Here is a 23,828-nt window from a genome sequence, read left to right on the forward strand (position 1 = left end):
GAAATTTGAGCCTGTGGCAGCCTGAATGGGGGACAACATGCTTCAACTGAACTCTGGCAAGACTGAATGGCTTTTGGCTTATTGAGAAATGTTGGACAGAGTTTCTTATGGTTATTCTTATATTCCCATAACATCTTTACTATACAGGTAGTCTTTGACTTACAGCTCATTTAGTGACCCATTCAAAGTTATAGCAGCACTGAAAAAAGTGACTTATGACCATCTTTCAGAGTTACAATATTTGCAAGGTTCCCATGATCATGTAATCAAAATTCAGATGCTTGGCAACTGGTTCATACTTAAGACTTTTGCTATTGCCCAGGGTCATGTGATCACTTTTTGCAACCTTCTGACAAGCAAAGTCAGAATGGGGAAGCCAGTTTTTCACATTACAATTGTTACTAGCCTAACAATTGCAGTGGTTCATTTAACAATTGTGGCAAGAAAGATCATAAACTCACTTAACAAATGTCTCACTTAACAACAGAAATTTTGAGCACAATTGTGGTCATAACTCAAGCACTCCCTGTATTAGTGTACACATAACAATAGCACTTAAACTTATATACTGCTTCACAGTGCTTTACAGCCCTCTCTAAGCAGTTTTACAGAGCCAGCATATTGACCCATGTTTATCATATGAAGTGTTCCCTACCCAAAGATTTTCATAGATCACAAGGTGTTGTTTCCCCTTACCATAAAGAAACCTCAAGGTTCATAATCCTATATGGAATATAATTGCTAGAATAAGCAAAGGTATAACTGCAAGAGGTGTACAATTTTAAAAATATGGCTTATTAATATGATGTCATATCCCTCAACATTGATAGCTGATTGCAATTTTTCCTATAAATAATCTTGACATTGACTATTCAAAAAGAAATTGTATGTAACTAAATATACACAAGCATTCTTACTTAGGGCCTGAATTCTCTTTTATGTCCTATTTCAAGTGAAATAATCCTAGTATAACACAATTTTTATTCATTTTCTCAATCGTTGTTTTGCCAAATTGAGTAGCTAATTTTCAGTGTTAGGAGTAATATAATTAGGTACATTATTTCAATATAAAAGCAGAAGAAATAAGAGATAAAATAATATCCTGTTAGTTTCTCATTCTCAGTATTCCATCTAGCTCATCTTTCTTTTTTCTTTCTGTATCAAGAATTTAGGAGTGCAGTAATAGGCTTAAGTGTAAAGTAGACCACAGTGTTACTGTATAATTAGTTTCTGGCCCTTTTGCATTAAATACCAAAGTGTTTTGAACTCTTGTAAAAAGAGTATTCATTCTAGATAAATCCACTGGAGAGAGAATCATAATTCCATGTAGCACATTTTCCCATTGCATATAAAGACGACACAAGTATGGTATTGCAATATCCGTTTTCTTCTATATCTTCTCACCAATCTATGAATGATATAAATGCATGTTCTCCTAGAATACTCATGCGAGCGGTATTTTCTCCTTAAAAAGTATTCTGAAAGTATCCAGCATCAGTTGCATGATGTGTAACATCTGGGGTACTTTACTAGCTATTCCATCAGCACTGCTGTCAAGTGACCTGTAGCATATGGGATTATCCAGGTATTTATTGGTTGCTTAAGTCTGATATGGGCATGCTTCCTCTGCTCTGGTGCACAATCAGCCTCATCTGCCACCGTTACGCTGTTGTCTTTCACTGTGTCCCTTGTGGCTTTGGTTGTTTCCTGCTTGCCTTGTTTTTGGTGCTCTTAGTTTGTCAGCACTGCACTTCCTTTGACAAAACAAAATTGGGCTCAAGAGCAAAAGCAAAGCAATTTGTGTGGCAGAAAGTTAACTAAAGAGGCACAGGTGTGAGCATCCATTGTGGTGGTGATCAAAATGGTTAATGCACATGGATGACTGTAACATCATGCAGAAACTACAATTTACATTCTTGCATTTAATTTCAGGACACACAAGTGGCATGATGATGTGGCTATAAATAAAATTATTAAGGTGTTATGATTTATTATGGATGCTGCTGTAGCAAGCTTTGCAGGGTAATTTCATGTGGTTATCACATGCAAAGCAAAGAAAAAATGGGGAGTGGAGGGAGTGACAGAATAGGCAGAGAAAGAGCAAGCAAATAAGTAAGGACAAAGCAAGGTCGGAGGAGGAGAAGAAGATAGGAAGGAAAATGTGGGCAGGGAGAGGAGCAAGGGAAAGAAGCTGACATTGAGTTAGAAGGTTATCATCTCATTCTTGGCAAGAGTGGATAAAAATTGATGATTTAAAAAATAAAAAAATTTGATTTTTAAAACTTAAACCAGATTTTTAAAAATTTTATCAAATTTATTTTAATAAAATGCTTTGGAGTAAAAATCTATCTAAAGATAGTTTTCTATTTAAGATACATTAATAATTTAGTTTATTCAGCATGAAATCGAGCTTGGATATGTAGCATTAGGCTGTATATTCTGTAGTATTTAATTTTTTTAAAACTCATTCAATGAATCCAAGCTCTGCAAACTGAGATAACATGCATTGCATTGATGCATTCACACAATTTCACAGTAATCATGAAATAAATCATAAAACAAAGTTCAGGAATATTCCTTTATCCTATTGTTTTTCAAATCTGTGTACACTACAATTGTATGATTTCTTGAAGGCTCTAAGTGTGAGAAGGAAGGGCAAGCAGTAAAAATGAAAGTGAAACCTTCCAAGCAGGTTATAAATATAATATTAAAGAGCATCTGTCATTTCAGATCCATCATGGCAGCGCCTGTTAGTGGGCATCCACTCACCTGCTGCCTGCCACATCCCTCACCTTGTTGTGTCACTGCCGCATCACCAGCTGTCCCATTAAAATGAATGGGACGGTCGATGAGTCAACAGCCGATCAGAGGAGGAACTGCTGAGGGACAGAGATGACAGTTGCTCTTTAAAAATGATTATTTAAATTTTTTATTTATTTTTATTTATTTATTTGTCACAACATTATATACAGGAACATATATTGAAAGGAAACAATAGGACAGGAACGGTAGGAACTTTTGTGCACTTATGCACGCCCCTTATAGTCCTCTTAGGAATGGGGTGAGATCAATGGTAGGCAGTTTTTGGTTAAAGCTTTTAGGGGTTGGAGAGGAGACCATTGAGTCAGGTAGTGTATTCCAAGCATTAACAACTCTGTTACTGAAGTCATATTCTCTGCAATCAAGATTGAAGCGGTTGACATTAAGTTTGAATCTGTTGTTTGCTCTTGTATTATTGTATTGTATTATTGTTATTGAAGCTGAAGAAGTCTTTAACAGGAAGGACATTGCAATAGATGATTCTGTGTGTTAAACACAGGTCTTGTCGGAGTCGGCGGAGTTCTAAATTCTCTAATCCCAGGATTTCAAGTCTGGTGGAATAAGGTATTTTGTTGTTTACAGAGGAGCGGAGAACTCTTCTTGTAAAATATTTTTGGACTCGTTCAATTGTATTAATGTCAGAGATGTGGTATGGGTTCCAGACAGATGAGCTGTATTCAAGAATGGGTCTGGCAAATGTTTTGAATGCTCTGGTTAGTAGTGTAGAGTTTTTGGAAAAGAAGCTACGCAGAATTAGGTTTACAACTCTTAGAGCCTTTTTTGCTATATAGTTGCAGTGGGCTTTGGCACTTAGATCATTTGATATGAAAACTCCAAGGTCCTTGACAGGGTGGGGGTCATCTGTAAGATAATGTTCATTAAGCTTGTACTTAGTGTTTGGGTTCTTTTTTCCAATATGTAAGACTAAGCATTTGCTGGTTGAGATTTGTAGTTGCCAAGTTTTAGACCAATTGGATACAAAATCAAGGTCTTTTTGAAGGGTATTACTATTGTTGGTGGTGTTAAATAGTTTGATATCATCAGCAAAGAGGACACAATAACTTGAGATATGGTCACAGAGATCATTTATGTATAGTATGAAGAGCGTTGGTCCAAGAACGCTACCTTGAGGAACGCCACTTTTGACAGGGACAGGATTTGATAGAGCATTGCCAATTTTGACCACTTGTTGTCTGTTTGACAGGAAAGCAGTTATCCAATTGTGAAGGGGTCCTGAAATGCCGTAGAATGTTAGTTTTAGGAGAAGTTTATCGTGTACTACTGAGTCAAAAGCTTTGCAGAAGTCTATGTAGATTGCATCTATTGCTTTGCCTTTATTAAGATTAGTAGTCCATATGTTTTTGCAGTGGAGAAGTTGTAAGTTACATGATAATTTTTTTCTGAAACCAAATTGTTTATTAGAGAGTAGGTTGTTTGTTTCTAGGTGGAGGGTAATGGATTGGTTGATGATAGATTCCATTACTTTGCAGGTGACGCAGCATAGAGAAATTGGTCTGTAATTTTCAACTAGGCTGGGATCTCCTTTTTTGAAGATAGGGATGACTGTGGCTAGAGACCAAAGTTTGGGAAGGGAACTAGTCTTGAAAGCTTTATCGAAGATTATGCTTGGGGGTTCTGCTATATTAGTGGAATGTTTTTTTAAGAAGTATGCACATAGTCCATCAGGTCCAATAGATAAAGATGGCTTCAGTTTGCAAAGAGCTTTTTCAACATAATCTTCTGTGAAGTCTATATGAGTTAAGTCATTGTAATCTTTGTTATTGAATTGTTATTGAATTGATTTGAATCAAGCCTTTTTACTACTGATTTAAATCATGATTTAAATTGATTTAAATCAAGTACACCCTTTTCTTGACTGCACTGGAGACCAGGCCAGGAAAGTTGAACCTTCTTCATTCTTCTTACCTTAAGTCCAAAGAGTGAATGAGTACAGCCTTAATCACCAAATGGAAACTTAACAATGGTTTTAATGTATAATAGCGCTACCATATAATTGTGCAAAAGTTGAATGAATGATAATTAAATTGGCCTCTTACCTGTTCTGAACTGAAGAATCACTTTCCAGTTCTGAGTTTTAATTTATCTAGTGAAAGGTTCATCAGGTTGAAGATGTTAGACATTTCTCTCCTTGTTGTAGTGAATATTTACCTGTGATGTCTAGTGACATCTAGAGGAAGGGAAATTAAGCCGGAGGAAACAATCATCTGCTTTGCTTAACACATCCCTCAAGTATATAATCAGGAAATCATCAGGGTTAGAAATATGAAATATAAAGAATGGCAAAACTGACAGCAAATTTCATGCTGGCCTAATTTTGTGGCAACTCAGGGATGGGTAGATATCTCTTCATTCAGTAGGAAGAAAGATCCATACAAGGTCATATATACATATCTCCCTTGCCAACTGCTGCTGATTGAAGATATGACTGTTAACTATCAGAAGTTGCAAAAGGGGCTACAAGTAGCTCTTATAGGAATAATACGTTATACAACTGAACCATTATTTTTGGCATTTGGCCATTTTGATAGCTGGCATTTTTTAGATGCAAGAAATTCAACTTTTTCAGCATAGCAATTGCTGACAGTTCCTGGAATTGAAGTAATGTTTAAACATCTGTAAAACAGACAGATTGGAAAAGCTTGGCTTAAATGATCCGCTATGAATAGTAAATAGGAAGAAAAATCTACATGGAATTATTATAAAAAAGCAAATATACTCTCTCTTTCTGTGTATAAACTGTATACACGCACATATATATACACATATTCTCAAATGATCTAGTACAAATTCTTTTGTAACAGTTAATTTGGATTATAGAATGATTTAAATGAATTTCATAGTGGGTAAGAGAGCATGACTTATATTAGAGATTTTCAGTGCATGCTTCATTTAATAAGTCGGGGCATGGAAGAGTGCATTTTCCCCTATATTCAGTTCTGTCTCCAATGTATCAGGAATTAATACTGCCCATTCCTGTTTTCTCTGTTACGCAGTTTATGAAAATATTCCAGGCTTCTGGAATACTATTCCAGAATAAATAAATAGCTGATGGTACTATTTTTATGTCTGCAATTAGTCTAAGAAACAAAGTTTCAAGCCAATGATATTTTATTTTCAATTAAACAGAATAGTTTCCTTGGTACTTCCAAACAGCTAATCAGCAAATCGTAAGGAAAGCTTTTTCAGTAACTGCATATACACAGATGAATGTAAAAGTGTAGTTATCTGTGGTAAGCACTTACTTTGCATGTAGAAAGATGTACAAACTTAGTGGCTTAGTTAACAAACCATGGTTATACATGTGAACCTACTAATGTTGGACAAGGTAATCCAGTCCAATATTATATAAGGTGCTTCTATGTCTCTTATTTCTTATACTATATGATCTGGATAGCCTCCACCCTTCTGGTGTTTCAAAGGGTTTTGAAGACCTGGCTTTTGGTAAGCGTAAAAAACACCCCCTCATGGAATATGTAGGTTTATTCTTGTTCTTGTCCAGTTTGTTGGACCCTTGCCATTTCATTCTTCATTTTTGTCTATAATATTTTTCTTGTTTTAAGCATTTTTATTTGTAAAATAAATTCTTAGGAGTTGGACAATATATAAATTTAATTAATAATAATAATAAAAAGAAAAATCTATTTGGTTGAACATAAATCTGCTGTGATAGTTATATCGTTAGTAATTTACATATAATTTAGATTACATACTTGAAAGTTTCATTTAATCTAAGATGATGATGCTGTTTGCTCAATTTGAGGTAGCAGTTCATAAGAAAATACGCAAACACACAGACATGTATACATACACACATTTCCGTATTATTTGAGAAGCTCAACACAAGTTGAGATAATTTTTTAAAATAACCAACTAGGTAAGTTTGCAGTTTGGAGCTTATGGCCAAGGTCCAACATGTGCATTTTGATAGACCATCTTGTAATAATGAGAAATTGCTTAAACACCCACACAACTGCTGTTTGATAGACAGATGGTTAAAATCTTTTTCCCCAAGTGGTGACAGCTTCCCTACTGAGAGAAGATGGGAAAGCTTGTCTTTTGACTAAGAGTTAATGTAAACCAACTGAGGATAAAGGAATGTACATTATTCTCATGGAGGGGGAAAATAAACTTTAGTGAATGTCACTAATGAACCAACCAAGACAAATTGTAATTGCTTTGGCTGGGTAAGCAATACAAATTTTATTCCATAGGGTATGGTTTCATTGATTCTTATATTCGTTTCAGACTGAATAAATTGTACAGTGTTACTTAGAATTTGTTCTGCTTCAGCAAGTAGACTATGTCAAGCTGCTCAAAACATAGGATACATTCATACCAGTATGCTCCTACAAAATGAATTATCTTCCCTTGTTCCTAAATAATTTTGTGTGCACTCTGAAACATCTCCCTAAGCAGTGGAAGACTTTAAGAAAGGTATAGCTATGTAATGGGAAAGAGAGTTGTAGTCGATGGGTTGGTTGTGGGAGAATGAGTCAAGTATAGCACAGTACAGTACAGACTCCCAGCCTTTAGAATAGAATTTTTTAGAATAGAATGAATTTTATTGGCCAAGTGTGATTGGACACACAAGGAATTTGTCTTGGTGCATATGCTCTCAGTGTACATAAAAGAAAAGATACGTTCATCAAGGTACAACATTTACAACACAATTTATAGTCAATAGTATAAAATGCTTTGGAGAAGTTTAATAGGATCACTGGGAGTACACTTCTCCATAAAGGTGCAGATCAGGGGTCTGCAATCTTAAACACTGAAAGAGCCATTTTGACCAATTTCCCACAGAAAAGAAAACACCGGGAACCTAGGTGGATATAGCCAACTCAACGTCACTCACTCCCACCCAGTTCTCTCTCTCTCTCCCTCCCTCCCTCCCTCTTAACCATTTCGAAAAACAGGCGAGAGTTGGGTTGTTGTTTTTTTGCTGATGTTATTCTTTCTTCTTCTTTGGGAGCCTTTTACCATATAACTTAAATTAAGAGTCATTTCAGGTTTTGTCCCCCTGCTGTGGCTCCCTGTCGGCTGAATCCACCGCTGGCTGGCCCCACCCTTTGCCCTCCCCTCCCAGTCACTCCTCACCTGGCCTGAGAAGGTAAGGGTGACGATGGGGGATGGAGACTCGCTTCATATTCCAAAATGGGGGCAAAGCACCCCTTGTGCGTACCTTGCCTCATTTCATGGGTGCTTCTTCTGGCCTTTGTTAGTGCTGCGCGTACCTTGGTAACTTGGGGAGATGCACAACTTGCTGTTTGCCCTGTGACACTGGCCCAGTCCAGCTGCAGCCAAAGCTGCTGCTGTTGCCACCTCCATGGCATGCCCGCTGCTGTCTCAGCACCTTGTGCAGCACAGTTAAATTTAGCACGCTTCATAATGGGGAGACTCCCTCCTCCTCCTGGAGCCCATTACAACACAGAGCATTGGCCGCAGCCGGGCTGGTCAGTCTCTCGGAGCGGAGAGCAAGTTGCGCATCTCCCCAAGTGGCTGAGGTGCATGCAGCACCAACAAGGGCCCGAAGAAGCGCCTGCAAGATGAGGCAAGTACAGGGGTGCTTCACTCCCGCTCTGGAATATGGAGCAAATCTCCATCTCCACTGAAGCACTGTTGCCCTTACCTTCTCAGGCTAGGCGGGTATGATTTGGAGGGGAAGGTAAGGGGCAGGACCAGCCAGTGGTGGGTTCAGCCGACAGGCAGCCACAGCAGGGGAACGAAAGAGCCACATGCGGCTTTGGAGTCACGGGTTGGTTGCTGACACCCAGTGCAGATGACTATCCATCAGAACTATCAGTGCCTTCTGTTAGTCTTTGATTTCCTGGATCACTAGGTACTGAAAACATTCTCTTGTATCTTTGTAATCTTTGAGTTAGAGTACTATGATTCACTATTATATGTGGTTTGCCTCTGAAAAGCCCTTAGAATCTATAGCTGATATAACTACTTGCCTACTGAATAATAGTCTTTTTAAAAGCATCATATCTATCTTGTACAAACTGTATTTGTTAATTGCTAGTTGATTTCCAGACCCAGTTCAGGGTGCTGATGATAAAAGCATGTATAGCTTGGGCTCCTTACCTCTAGCTTCATTTCTTCATGTAGAATCTGTTTGCCTTAAAAGCTTTAGGAAAGAAAAAAATACTACAAGTGTCTAATCCAAGAAAAGTTGAAGGGTTAGGTTCTACAGAATGACAGAACAGCATTCACTTTAAGGTACACATTTCTATGCTCTTTTAAAAAATTGGATATATTCAATCAGGGCAAGCTTACCTGGTTTTGCAACTCACTTTCAATAAATAATTTTTACTAATTATGATTTAACCAATGCTTTTACATATAATAGTAGATTAAATATATACATACTGTTAACTGCGTAAGTCATTTCAGTTAGTTGAAGATTCAGGAAACTTGATAAATATTCTGCACCTCCTTAAATTTTTTTTTCTAACAAGCAATTTCTTCGACAGAGTGAAATAAAAATAAATACAGAATCAACATTCAAATGTAACTTAGCTTTCCTTCTCAGACAGAACCATTTTAGAATCTGGAATCTAGATTGTTAGAAAATTAAGTGATTTTAAAAATAACTGGATTGTGTCATTACTTAGTAAATTTAAAATTAAATTCCCCAAATGAAATTCAAACTACTATAAAGATGCAATATTTATTTTATTTATTATGTACACTTATTTATATCGTCACCCATGTTGTCATTGTGACTTTGGGCAGTAACTATGGGATTAAAGTAGAGGTCCCCGAACTCTTTAGATCATTGACCCCCCCTTCATGAAGTTTCAAATACTTCATTGACCACTAAACATTTATTATAGGAAAATAATTTAATACATTCTACTTTAACTTATACAGGCAGTCCTTTTTTTAACCAGCTGGGTTGACTTCTTGATGAAGCTTTTCAAATGATCAATAGCTAAAATTAAAACATATTTGCAAGATTATTTTCATTGTTGTTCACCACATATTCACTGAATAAAATGCTTCATTATTGTCTGACTTTTTGTTATCAAGCTGAACCCTTTACACTTCCTGTCACCCACCTGCCCAGACATCATTCTGGTTAAAACCAGGAAATGACCCGCTGTACATGTGCAGAAACCTTTGCGCATGCGCAGAGGGTCCAAAATTGCACGTGATGCGCATTTCCAAACTGGTAGGGAAGGTAAGTAGATTTCACCCCTGGATACAACTAGAAATTATTGTCCCCTTCAAGAATAATGTATTAATTTACTCACAATATTTACATGACTGATAATCACAATATATTTTCCAGGCAGTATATAAAAAACAAAAGCAAATTAGATGTTTCATATTTTTATCAGTTTTATTTTATACTATATGATATTCTGAAATGAACTTCTCTATATCATAATATTTGAAAAAATGAATGAATAGCAAAAACATACATCATTTTATTTATTTATTTATTTATTTATTAGAATTTGTCAAACAAAAATGAGAACAAGAATAAAAGAAAAAAAATACAATGACAGGGATGATAAGCATGTTAGTGCACTTATGCACGCCCCTCTTCTGACCCCTTAAGTATGATGTAAGGTCCATGGAAGTTAATTTGTGACTGAAACTGAAAATCGTAGCTGAAACAACTGGATCAGGTAGAGCATTTCAGACTTTTACAACTCTGTTACCAAAATCGTATTTTTTACAGTCAAGTTTAGAACGATTTACATTTGAGTTTAAAGTGATTGTTAGCGAGCGTATTATTGCAATTAAAACAAAAAAAAATATTTTACAGGTAAAATATTACTATTTATAATTTTGTATGCAATACCTAGGATTGACGGCAAGCGATGCAGTTCTAAATTATCTAAACTGAGAATTTCGAGCCTAGTAGCATAGAGAATTCTGTTGTGTATAAAAGAGTGCAAGCCTTTTCTCGTAAAATACTTCTGAACCCACTCAATTGTATTGATGCCAGATATATGGGGGGGATTCTAAACAGCTGATTAATCTAGCATAAGTTTTGTAAGATCTAATTAGCAAAACAATATTTCCAGAAAAAAACTGTGTAAAATTAAATTTACAATTCTTTTAGTAACGCTGTTACAGTGAACTGGAGCATAGATCGTCAGAGATAAATATGTCCTTGACAAAGTGAGGGTCATCAGCTAGTTCAGTGCCATAACCTAGCTTATACTTGACATTCTGATTACATTTACCAATATGTAAGACAGAGCATTTATTGATCGAAATTTGAAGTTGCCAAATAGATGGCTATTTAGACACATAGTCGAGATCAATTTGCAAAACAACAAAATTATCTGTAGTATTGAATAATTTTACGTCATTGGCAAAAAGGATGCAATTGCTTTTAAGTTGATCACATAAATCTTTGATCTAGAGCAAGAAAAGCATGGAACTTAAGACGCTGCCTTGCGGAACGCCACTGTTAATTGATGCAGGATTAGACAGCAAGTTCCCTATTTTGACTTTCTGCAGTCTATTAGACAGGAAAGCAGCTATCAACTTGTGTAAAGGACCAGAAATGCCTAAGAGTATCTTAGGGTACATCATAGAATCCATATTTGGTATTAACTTGGAAAAGAAATTATATAGTACACGTAATGGTCTTAGGATACATTACAAACATCTAGCCTCGAAATTAATAGAATTAATAAAGTTTCAGAGTTCAGAAAATTATTTAAAAGTTGGCAGTATCAAACTTTGGGTCTCATTTTGTTTTACTTATATGTGTTCAAGCCAGAACATCTTCAGAAAACCTTCTTATAAGGAGAAAATAAATTTCCGCACATGGAGATTTTCAGATAAGCTTAAAACAGACTTTAGTAATTTCGTCCAAATACACAGCATTTTCCCTTTGTTATTGAGATTAGATATTCCATCTGTATGTGCCTGTTTGAATTTTCTTTGTAAAAAATTGTAAAACAACAGTTGCATGTAACAGGTGGCCAACAATTTTAATTACATCTAGAATTACAATTAAATAAAACAGTTACCGTATATACTCGAGTATAAGCCGAGTTTTTCAGCACGTTTTTTGTGCTGAAAAACGTCCCCTCGGCTTATACTCGGGTCTATACGGCTTATACTCGAGTTTTTGTTTTTTTTTAAGCCCCTCGGCTTATACTCGAGTATATACGGCTTATACTCGAGTTTTTTTTTTTTCTTTTTTTCACATTTTACCGGACGGAAGCCCTGCCGGTGCAGTGAGAGGGCGGGGCGGGGAGCCGCCAGCCTTCTCAGCTGAGGGAGGAGGGTTTCAACCGGTAGGTGCCTCATTTCCCACCCTCGGCTTATACTCGAGTCCCCAGTTTACCCCAGTTTTGGGGGTAAAATTGGGGACCTCGGCTTATACTCGGATCGGCTTATATTCGAGTATATACGGTATATAAAAAAGATCATCAATCTCTTTATAGACAATTTTTAAGATATTTATGAGATATACTAATTGCGGTAATAAATGCCCTAGATTTTAAAGACATTGCAGTTCTTCTTATGTAATTGGAACTGGTTTATCCCATGATGTTGTTTCATTTCCATTGTTTGTCATATTATAATTTGATCATCAAGCCCCTGAAATGTGATACCACAAAAATACAATTTTTTACATTACATTGCTTACAAAAATATAATTTCAAAATGATAAGCAAACATGTAAAGTAGTGCATTGGTGATTATTTCTAAAGATTGCTTACTATCTAATACTTACTTATCTGTCCTGCCACCCACTCTTTTTCTCTCTCATCAAATTGATGATAGCAAAACTGACAGGAAGTGTAAAGGGTGCAGCTTGATAACAAAAAGTCAGACAATAATGAAGCATTTTATTCAGTGAACATGTGGTGAAGAACAATGAAAATAATCTTGCAAATATGTTTTAATTTTAGCTATTGATCATTTGAAAAGCTTCATCAAGGCAGTCAACCCAGCTGGTTAAAAAAAGAAGCAAGGCTACAGAGAAAAGACAGATGCTGTTTCTGAGCACAGCTTTCTGAAATAAACACAATACAGTACCAAAATAAAAATTATTCTGAAACAGTTCCAAACTTCACATAACAGCAGCTTAACAAGAGACCACTTATTGTGCCATTCTTTCCCTCTTCTCTTTTCTTTCTTTTTTCTTTTTGAGATGCAGAGTACAAGTAAAGGTCAGTTTGTTTTGCATTTTAATAAATAGTATGATGGGAGGTAACAAATTAATTCATACGATAACTCTCTTTGTTATTATATAAAAAAACAGTTGCAAATTTAGCTAGCAAAATGTATCAGAAGCAGACTGATTTTTATTCTTCTTTTATTATTATCTGCATCATCCCTTAACTTATTCAAGACTCTCACTTTAATTTCTAGACTTCATACTTTATTCATAATTTTCAGATTAATTTATTTTGATATTTTCATTTGTAAATAATGTGACATCTATGGAACTTTTCCGTATTGTAATGTCTTAATCTTTTTAATATGTGAAGGCTCCCTGTTATTTGAAATGAACTTTATACAGTGACTATTATGAGAACCTGGTGAGAAGTTTGTTGCTTGGCATACCTGTCAAATTTCAGCATAATGATCAAAGATACAGTTCATATGAGAAGCTAATGAGAGTTTTCCGTTGCCTTCTAAGATATTTCTTTCCTCGAGGAAAAAAAAAGCTGTATCTGATCTTTGGAAATATGCAGTCTCTGATTCCTTTCTAATATATTTTCTTTGTACTATTTTGCATGAATTGCTGACAAGAACATTTCAGTTTACAGCTATACAGATAATTTGTACTCAGGTATGTTCCCTCCTCCCAAAATGGACAGGAGCAAAAATGGGTTTTAATTAAAATAGATGTCTTACACATAGATAGGAAACTTAAAGATTTAGTTTGAGCTTAAACTAGTTTCATAGATTATTTTCATAAACAGAAATTAATAATAATTAATACAATAATGTTTTACTCCTCATTCTTGGATATGACCTAAGCAAAGTAGATTGGATTGAAACAGTAAGACAGAAGTCTATTTGATATCAGTGGATGAGATTATAGTCATTTGGAGTAAAATCCTAAATCAAAATACACTGACTAAAGAGGACGGAAATGTAAATAATGTCTGTCATCTGAAATCTCCATTTTAATTTCAAAGTACTTGGTGCCAATTCATGATTTGCCAATAAGACTATGTCAGAACAATAGAGGGCAACATTAGAAGTGCAAAAAATAAGTGCAAAAAAGACAAAGCATGGGAAGAGCAAACTCACACACAATTTCCAGGCAGACTCATGGATTGTGGGAAGAAAGAGGAGTCAACATCTGATAAGTATTTATTAGCATGTTGAATCCAGTGGAAGTTCCACTCCAAATTTCCTCCCTTTGAATTTTGATCTGAGACCATTTTGAATTTAGCATAGATTTGGCCAGCAAAATGTTATGTCTAGTTATTTAGAATTGGACACTTTGTGTGTGCAGTAATATGTGGCAGGGATTGCTTTTAATGGTAAATCTGGTTTGTACTTCCATAATTTGTGGATATGTCCATATGTCACCAGATGTTGAATTCAACTTGAAGACTTTTAAGTTTATCTTATCTTGCACAATTTTAAATCTTGTTCGCTGCTAAAATCAATTTGTCTTTGGTTTGCTCTTGTATTACAGCTGTGCAGTTTCAAGGCCACTGTGAACCACAAAAAAGATTTGGAGGACAGGTGTTGATTTAAAATTTCATCTGCTTAGTTCATAATAAGCAATGGCTTTTTACTGTTCCAGAAATAGTAATATAGTAGAATACTTGCATAACATATTGGATTTGTTGAGATTAATAAAAGGGTTTAAAGATGTAACTTATTACACAAGTTAACTTCGTATAGTAGAGAGCTAGTGGTTGGACTATTTTCAGGCTTGTTTGTATGTTTTGTTGATTATTGTTATTAGTTACCTTGAGTGTTGAAGAAAAATGGAATAGGAATATAATATGTGATACATTTCAAAAATTGCATGCTATCTTTCTGTAATAGGGTAGCATGGAAAGATGACTTGTACCACGTACATGGAGATCAGCATAGAATCATAAGGCTGGGAGGGACCTTGGAGGTCTTCCAGTACAGCCTGTTGGTCAAGGCAAGATTTTTTATTCCATCCCGGACAAATAGTTGCCCAATCTTTTCTTGAAAACCACCAAGGATGAAGCATCCACAACTCTGGGAGGCAAGGTGTTCCATTGACTTATTGTTCTCACTGTCAGGAAGTTTCTCCTTTGTTCTAAATTGGTTTTTTCTCTGGGTAGCTTTCACTCATTGCTTCTTGTCTTGCCTCCCATTTTATTGTTTCTTTTGTGGGGGATGAGACTTAACTGGGTTTTCCTTTGCTATTGCTTTCATCTTCATTTTTTCATCCTCCTATTAAGAACATAAATGCAAAATCCAATAACTGTAATGTATCTGGCATTTGAAATGAGTCCTGCTTTTGATACTCTCATTAACTACATTTTGACACTTTTCAGTGCATCAGCTCAGACACCATGATTTAAAGGCCAACTACAGCTAGTACAGCTTGCATTTCCTAACACTGTGATAAGAAGATATTTTAGGTTTGGGGTTTTATTTCTGCTTCACAAAATAGATTACAACTAACAATACGGAAGAATAGTTGCTGTTTAAATGGGTCAGTGCAATTACATTTGTCCAATAACACTGAGGGCTTGCTGTCCTTTGACCTTAGCCCTTTTCTAGTCCGCTAGAAACTGTCTTTGGTGTACTTTAAATACTGGCTGTATTTGCATCCAAATTGATTTTTTTTTTTAGTTTTCCAGTGTCTGCTGAGGGCATTGATCATATTGGCTCCATTAGCTAATTTTGTAATATTTGCTGAAGCATCTAATAAGTAGTTTTAAAAAGCTGCCCTGTGAACTGGACACAATAGACTTGGAGGTTTTAGCCGATCACTTTTTCTTCCCATGAGAAAAGCCACAAACTCTCATGTATAGTGTATGTCAATATCATTTAAAAAAATCATAGTGGAATCTCATACTCTACTGTACAGTGCTACAGTGGACAGTACATTCGAACAACTGTGACACAGCCCAGCAATGAGAAGGCATGTCTTTGTTCCCTAACCTGTGGTCCAGAGATCTTCGAAATATAAGTGCACTATTGGTGATGTGGGTAAGGAGCAGAATTGGGATCTAGTGGGGGGGTGGGAAGCAGGCATCCCAAGGGACAGGAAACGAAGAAAGGTTGCCTTCAGGGGATGGTGGAGACCTTGGGAGGCCCAGGACGGGACCTACACTACACCACCTAGGGCTTCCACTGGAGCCCTAGGAGGTGTACTCCAAACTCGGTTTAATGACCTTTACGTTCATTTAATGACTGCATCGGGGAAGGCTGGGATGGAGGGTCATAAATAATGTGACTACTTCACTTAGTGGCCATCACCACATCTGACCATAAAGGGCAGGTTAAATGATTATCATGAGTCAAGGACTAGCTGTGTAGCATATTGAATAAGATCTTGTCATTATTGGAAATAGTAGTCTGTACATTATAACTCTTCTCAAAATTTTCCACATATTTCTTGATAAAATAATTTAGGTAAAGATTTTATTAATAACAGCTAAGTTTCTTTCTCCCCCTGCTTACCCCAGAGTACTTTGGTATAAAAATATCAATAAGAGAAGATATATTGTTGGTAGTTTAATTAATAAAGGAGAATATTAATAAAGGAGAATATCAGGGTTAAGGAGAACAGCCCTTGGTGCTCTCTGAGCTTGGTTGTTGTCTTGCAGATGTTTCATTACCCAAACTAGTAACATCATTAATTTTAATAACGAGTGGGGCTTGCTCTCAGTTTATATTCTAATAGCTTGCCCTGGGGTAAGTTATAGAGGTTCTTTGGTTGGGCTGTTTACCGTTCACTTATTGGCAACCAAACAAACTAATACAGCACAACCAACACAAGCTCTAAAAAGAATAACATTGTCATACATCAAGAATTCTCAGAAACTATCAACTAATGTGGGTCTTCTCAAGAAAATGACCAAGTTTAGAGAACACCAAGGACCCCTTGGTATTTTAATTATCAGTTTAATTTAATTACCGTACTTTTCTGAGACACTCTTCTCCCCCCCTAAAAGAGGGTGGAAATGTTGGTGCGTCTTATACACTGAATACAGCCAATTTTGGCCTCCTGAACCCCCGTGCCTGCGCATCCTGTTTTTGCCAAAAACAGACCCATTTTTTTTTTGCAAAAACGGGGCCTGCAGAGGGTTTGGGATGCCTGCAGAGAGTTTGGGAGGCCTGCAGTGCTCCTAGGGCTGGGGAGGGCAAAAACACAACTCATGGGGAGTTTGGGAAGCCAAAAATGGGCCCGTTTTCTTCAAAAATGGGGGCATTTTTGCCCTCCCCAGGCTCCCAAACTCTCTGCAGGCCTGTTTTTGCGAAAATGGGACATGCTGAGGGTTTGGGTGACCTGCAGAGTGTTCCTGGGGGCCAGGGAGGGTAAAAACTTTTTTTTCTTGTTTACCTCTTTGAAATCTTGGTGCGTCTTATATTCTGGTGTTCTTATACTCTGAAAAATACTGTAAATTAAAAATTAGAATTTGATGGCCATATTGGATAAGTTCATTGGCCAATAATCAATAGGAGTTATATGTGAACATTTTACGTTGTTAGATCAAGGTAATAAAATTAAAGAATCTTCGCAATAAAATGCTAAACAAGGGGACCTCCAATGGTGCCGTAGGCATTGGAGACGGTCCTTTCAGACCGTCAGCCCCGCGATCTTGTTAAAGTCGTCCAGACAGCGTACTGGAGTGTCCAGTGTACTCTTCTCTCGGGAGAAGAGGGAAAGATGAGCTGCCAGGTGGAGGTAGATCTCCCTGAGAGCCCCAGAAAAAATTCTAGGGGCTCGAAGGGTGAGAGCTCCCTATTTAAGCCTGGCGAAAGCTCCGGATCCGGGATGCCTCTGCATTAATATATTAATGCAGAACAAAACGCCGCGACCATCGCTGCTATCAAGATGAAGACTAAATCTTAATTTACTTTAAGCAGACGGAGCAATGGCAGGACAGGCTGATGTAAGCAACAGACCTCAACTCGATTTCTGAATGGTATTTGAGAAGAAAGGAAATGGCGTCTCTGCTTAATAGGGCGTGAAAGCGAAAGTTAAGAAAGTCCTTGTTAGTATCGTTAGCGCCCTTAACTTTGTTTAAACTTGCTGGATTTTATATTTATCTGAAGAAATGTTAAAGAGAAAAGTTGAAGGACTACAGAATTGATTTACCCAATCCAAATAAGGTGTTTAGGAACAGATTTGACTTTGTTGAAAAGTACAAAGTTTAAGTAAGATGGCTTTTATGCAATTAAAGCCTGCTGTTTCTAAGAAAACTGGTGCCTCATTAGCTCAAATATATAAATTACAAGAAGAGTTGAAGAAATTTTTAAAGGCTCAAATTTTTGCTATAGACCAAAAGTTTAAGGAAATTGAAGAGAAAATAATGAAAATTAAAGACACTCTTGCAGCTCAGGACGAAGATATAAAAGAAGATACGGTGGCAGCATTTAAAAGTTTTCTTGAATATACAAAACAGTTGGATGAAAGAGTTGAAGAAGTTAATCAAGTTAATTTGGACTTAAAAAATAAAATAGAGGAGCTTCAGATCAAGGTAGAGATTGAAGATGAAGAACGGGTTTTGTTGCAATATAGAGTAATGGAATCTGCATTGAGAGTAAGAGGTTTGAAAGAAAATAAGTGAGAGAAATTAAAAGATGTTTTTGCAGAAGCTTTTGCACAGATGGTTGGACAGAAACCTGTAGATTTTAAAATGCAAATTGAAAAAATATATCGTGTTAATTCATGGTTGCAAGAGAAAGACAGTTACCAAGAGATGTAGTGATTTATTTTACAACTAGGAAGATTAGGACTGAGATTTTACAAGCTTCTTATAAAAATAAAACTTAAATATTAGGACAAGAGGTATTAGTGCTAAAAGAAATTCCCTTTAAAATTTTAAGAAATAGAAAAGAGTTTGCTTTTTTGGTGGATGAATTTAGAAATCGTCAGATACGGTTAAGATGGGATGTTCCAGCTGGACTAACAGTAAACTATGCAGGAGAGAAATATCGACTTAATACGGTGTTTAAAGCAAGAGATTTTTATACTAACGTATTGAAGACTGGAACTCTACCACTGCTAGAAGCTAAAATGGGAAGAGAAGTGGAAGTGGTTAAAAAGTGTAAGAAGGTAGCAGAGCAAATACAATCTAAAGTAGAGGCTGTGACTAAGGAGGAAGAAAGGTTGAAAGCAGCAGGGGAAGAGCAAAGAATGATTGTAATTACTAAACGTAAAGAACAAGGAGTAAAGAAGCAACAATTTCAAACGAAAAGAGTTTCTTTATGGGAAAGGGTAAATCACAAGTAAAATTTTTGGATATAAAAAGTAGAAAGGATACTTTATATTTGGCTTAAGTAGTTAATTAGATAAGTATAAAACTCAAGGAATTTTTTTTTATATAAAATGTTTTGTAAATGGTATTTGGAAATTAAATTGGGGTGTAATTGTTTTAATTTGTAAGTTAAATGTGGGAGACATATTATATTGATGTTATTTTATTATATATGGTGGATTTAGCTATGTTGGACAAAAATTGATGTTGGGTCATATAAAGTGTTGGGAAAAAATTAAAAAAGAAATGGAATTGGTTAAGGCTTGTATGATAAAATGGCTATAAAATATTTGGTAATTTATTGTGATGAAAGTATAGAGGGAGAAGAAAAATTGGGATAAATGTTAATTTTATATAAGTTAAAAAGTTAAGAGAGAAAATGTTATAAAATGTTAAAGTTTGGTTGATTATATAAAAAATAAGAAGAAGATAATGTTTATTTAGTAATTGATGTTATTGGGTATAGTTAAGGATTGGTAATAGGGATTAAACTGATTTTAAATTTAATAGATTAATGGTAGTGTAACATTGGAAGGTGGAATATTTGCTTATTATCAAAGACTGGACGTTAAAAGTACTGAATTTGTTGGAAGTGGCGGAAATTTCAGTGTACTTGAATGAATACTCAAAAGAAAATATACTGGAATGAAGAAGATGGACTATATTTAGAACAATTACTGGATAAAGAAACATCAAATACCTTATGAATGAACATTTCCTTTCCTTTCCTTTCCTTTATTATGGAGAAGGAGAGTTGAAGTTATAGGGGAGGGATGGGAATTTATTGATAATTAGTGTATTCTAACTTATGATTGTTAGATTTTATACCCTGTATTTTGCTCTGGGAAGTCTGAGCAGGTGTGAAGGTGGGTGGGGGGAGGGGAGTGGGACGTAATGAAAAAAATTTCTTGTAAAACTCTTTAATATAAAAAAAGAAATGCTAAACAAGGGGTGATCCTTTTCTCTTGGCATTCAATTTTATGGCTACATTTGCACTGTTCCTTTCCCTTTTCATACACTCTGTTAGTGACGTACACTGTGAGCTCCCTAAAGCATTGTTAATTTTAGCAGGACGGCACTGTCATATATACTTAAACAATTTGTCTGAATTCTACAAGCATTTAAAAAGACTTTAATGTTAAAATCTAACAGACTTTCACTTCTTTTTTTAAAAAAAAATAGGAAATGAAGTGCAGAAAATATAAGCATTGATAATTACTTTTATAACATCTCTTCACAAAACTGTTGTATGTGATACCATAAACATTTTGGCTTATTTCCAAAAGTGGTCCCTGATTCACATGAGGTAGCATTTAATTGGTAGTCCCAGGGTTTCATTATTTCTAACTTTCATTATAATATCTTAGGCCTATCTATACAATATTTTTCTGATGGCTGCTATACAATTACAATAAAAAAGAACTCACAGGCAATTCTTGCTTAACAACCATTCATTCACTTGCCATTTGAAGTTATAGCAATATTGAACAAATGGTACTTAGACCCAGTCCCTGAAGTTAATGTCTATTGCAGCAGCTGTCCAGTCATGTGATAAAAATTTGGACATTTGGTGGCCTACTTATATATACAATCATAGGGTGCTTCAACAACCTCTTCCATTTTTCTCCCCCCTCCATCTCTGACCTATTGTTCACCCTTCGCAGTGGCATTCCTTGGAATGGTAGCACTGGGGCTGAAGTAGTTGGACCTTCAGCAGTCTTAACCAGCTGCCACTGCCTTCAGGCTTCTACTTCAATGCCATGCCACTGGCATTGCTGCTAAAGTATTAACTCGAGCCCTGTGTTGCAGCCAGCCAGCCCCGCACCCCAGCTTGAAGTTCCAGCCATCCCCATTGTCCTTTACTTCACACACCCTGCTATGCCCAGCTGATCTTTGGTGTCTTCCTTCCAGTGCTGATAAAGCACATTAGCCTCACTCTATATGAGGTAACTGCTGGCTACTCTAGACCTTTTTCCTGAGGCCATGCACACCTTTCTCCAAATAGTTGACATGATATTTGATAAATCCCCTTTGATTGCAAGCTTGTGCGAAGTTTTACTGTTTACATATAAAGATAAAGGTAAAAGTCCCTCTTGCACATATGTGCTAGTCATTCCTGACTCTCATCTCTATTTCAAAGCCAAAGCCAGCACTGTCTGAAGACGTTTCCGTGGTCAGGTGGCTGGCATGACTAAATGCCAAAGGCGCACAGAATGCTGTTACCTTCCCACCAGGATTTTTTACGTGCTTTTGAACAGCTAGCTTGGCAGAAACTGGGACAAGTAACAGGAACTCACCCCATTACGAGGCACTAGGGATTCGAATCGCTGAACTGCTGATCTTTTGATCAACATGCTTAGCGTCTTAGCCACCGAGTCTCTATGTTTACATATATTGAATATTAATTCTATACAATAGAAGATGCCTGAAACATGGTTTGAAATGCAAACACAGTTTGAGCACAATGGACCCTTGCACCTAGAGCCACTACCTCTCCCCTCACACTTAGTAATAGATGTTATAAAGTTGCCTTGAGGTCACTGGGGAAAATCAGTAACAAATTTTAAAGATTTTATATATTTTACATATTTATTTACTGCACGTATGTATTTCTTCTATGGTTAGAGAAGCAAACCTTTTGATAAATGAAGAAGTCGTTGAGACTTTATGTGGGCGCAGGTCAACTAGGCACTATCTACAACCTGGTAGCAGCCATTCCATAATAGACTTTTACTGCAAATCCCTAACCTTTTCCCTTAAATATAAGATCCTACTCTATATCATAAAGGAAGTTCAGGTGCTAACAGGATTTTAGTTAGTTGGCTGAAGTATTATGACTCTTGTGTCAGATTGAACTTAGATCTTGCATCAGAGATCATGCAGTTTTGTGAAATTTATTTGATCTCTTTCAGAATTCCTGAGGCATGTGATTGCTTTTTTCACATATATTAAATAACATGTAAAATATATTAATAATTATATCTATCACAATCATAAGATTCTGTGGAGATCATTTAGGATTACCAAGACAAATTAGCAAATTTTTACCATGCATTTTTTTGTGTAGTTTTTAGTAAGAAAACCAGCTGTTTTTCTACCAGCTTTTAGTGGTCCAATTGGAGATATTTTTATTGAAGGGTGAAATCCAGAAATAGGCTGAGGATTTCTTGTCACAGTTTAGGGAAATAGGTGGTATTCTGTAGTTTAAATTTTTGGCAACTGAGTGAGTAATGTGAGTAACATGTTTTCTAATTCCATAGAGTTAGTTAAATTCCAAAATGTTATATGTCTGTTCCAAAATGTTATATGTCTGTTCCTTGCAGACTGGAAAAAAAAGAACAGGGTATCAGAAAAAAGAAAACACAGGTCAGAGAGAGAAACTGTGCTCTTACCCATCATGGACTCATCTTTAAGCTTGCTTCAGCTTTGCCCATCACATTGCCACAACAGTTGTTTTATATGCTTACACAGAACGTGACATCCTACTTTATGATGTTTATCAATTTTCTTTGTTGATATCAACAGCAGATATTTTAAATGTCAGTGCTGGGGTATTTTAATTCAGTCCATTTTTAAGATCAGCTTGTATCAATGGGGGCTATTGTATTTCACAATGTGGCAATTTTTTGAGTTTTCTGTACTGATTAAAATGTACTTGTAGAGGTTTAAAATATTAATAATTGCAGAGAATAATTCAGGTCTATTGATAAATCTACCTTTTTGTTCCAGCGGAGTTACCAAGATCAGCAATAATCAAGCTGTCTTCCTTACGTGATCTTCCACTTAAACTGCAAGACTTCTATTATCAGGGCTACCACTTGGCTACTATCTATCCCTTTCTGCAGCCACCTAAAAAGAATGAGAAGACAATTCAGGAGCAAATCTTCAGGGCTATACTGATCAAGAAAATGGAAAGGTAAATCTCTTTTGAGAAGTGAGAATAAAAATTGTTAGGGAGATTTCCTGCTGAGCTTTGACCCAAGTTGGAAATTATAGCAGTGTCACATTACTATTTACTTATTGCATGAGCATTTCTATAGTCTATTTAAGAATCTGTAGATTGGCAGCATTGTCTGAGTCCTTCGGGAGAAGGGCGGTATAGAAATTTAAATAATAAATAAATAATAAATAAAATAACAGGCTGAAAATGTGTTTCATATTTGAATCAACCTTGGGCATAAAGTTAGGAAAAAATTCTTGTATATTTTTGTTTCTTATTGTGACAGTAGTTAAGTACAGCTTAAAAAAGTATTTTGCTCTTGAATATTTTCATTGTGTTTTTATTAGTATCAATACTATTAAAACAAAAATGAAAAATTTTCATATTCCATGTCAATAAGACCATCTTTCAATTAACAGTTTTATAATTCTGAATCAGCATATATCTATTTTTTAAATAGGGAAAAAGTTGTCTTTGATTTCTGTAGGAACAGTGAATGTTGATTTATGCAATGTTCAGCAATCATGAGAAATTTGGAAAATTAAAGTTAGGCAAAATTCAGTGAACATTTGATAAGCCACATTTTTATACCAATAACCTACAAAAACTTCCTCATAATTTTT

At 35.9% G+C, this 23,828-nt stretch overlaps 1 protein-coding gene across 5 annotated transcripts in view; it reads left to right on the forward strand.

Moving 5' to 3' along the window:
- The window catches only part of RFTN1 (raftlin, lipid raft linker 1), a 140,228-nt gene that overhangs the window by 20,551 nt on the left and 95,849 nt on the right, over positions 1-23,828 (forward strand). For all 5 annotated transcript variants that reach the window (XM_058183565.1, XM_058183567.1, XM_058183566.1 and 2 more), the window contains one exon: positions 22,995-23,181. In XM_058183565.1, coding sequence (XP_058039548.1) covers positions 22,995-23,181 — 187 coding nt within the window. The remainder of the gene's footprint in view (positions 1-22,994; positions 23,182-23,828) is intronic.

Source organism: Ahaetulla prasina, chromosome 4 (assembly GCF_028640845.1).
Source record: "Ahaetulla prasina isolate Xishuangbanna chromosome 4, ASM2864084v1, whole genome shotgun sequence".
NCBI lineage: Eukaryota > Metazoa > Chordata > Lepidosauria > Squamata > Colubridae > Ahaetulla > Ahaetulla prasina.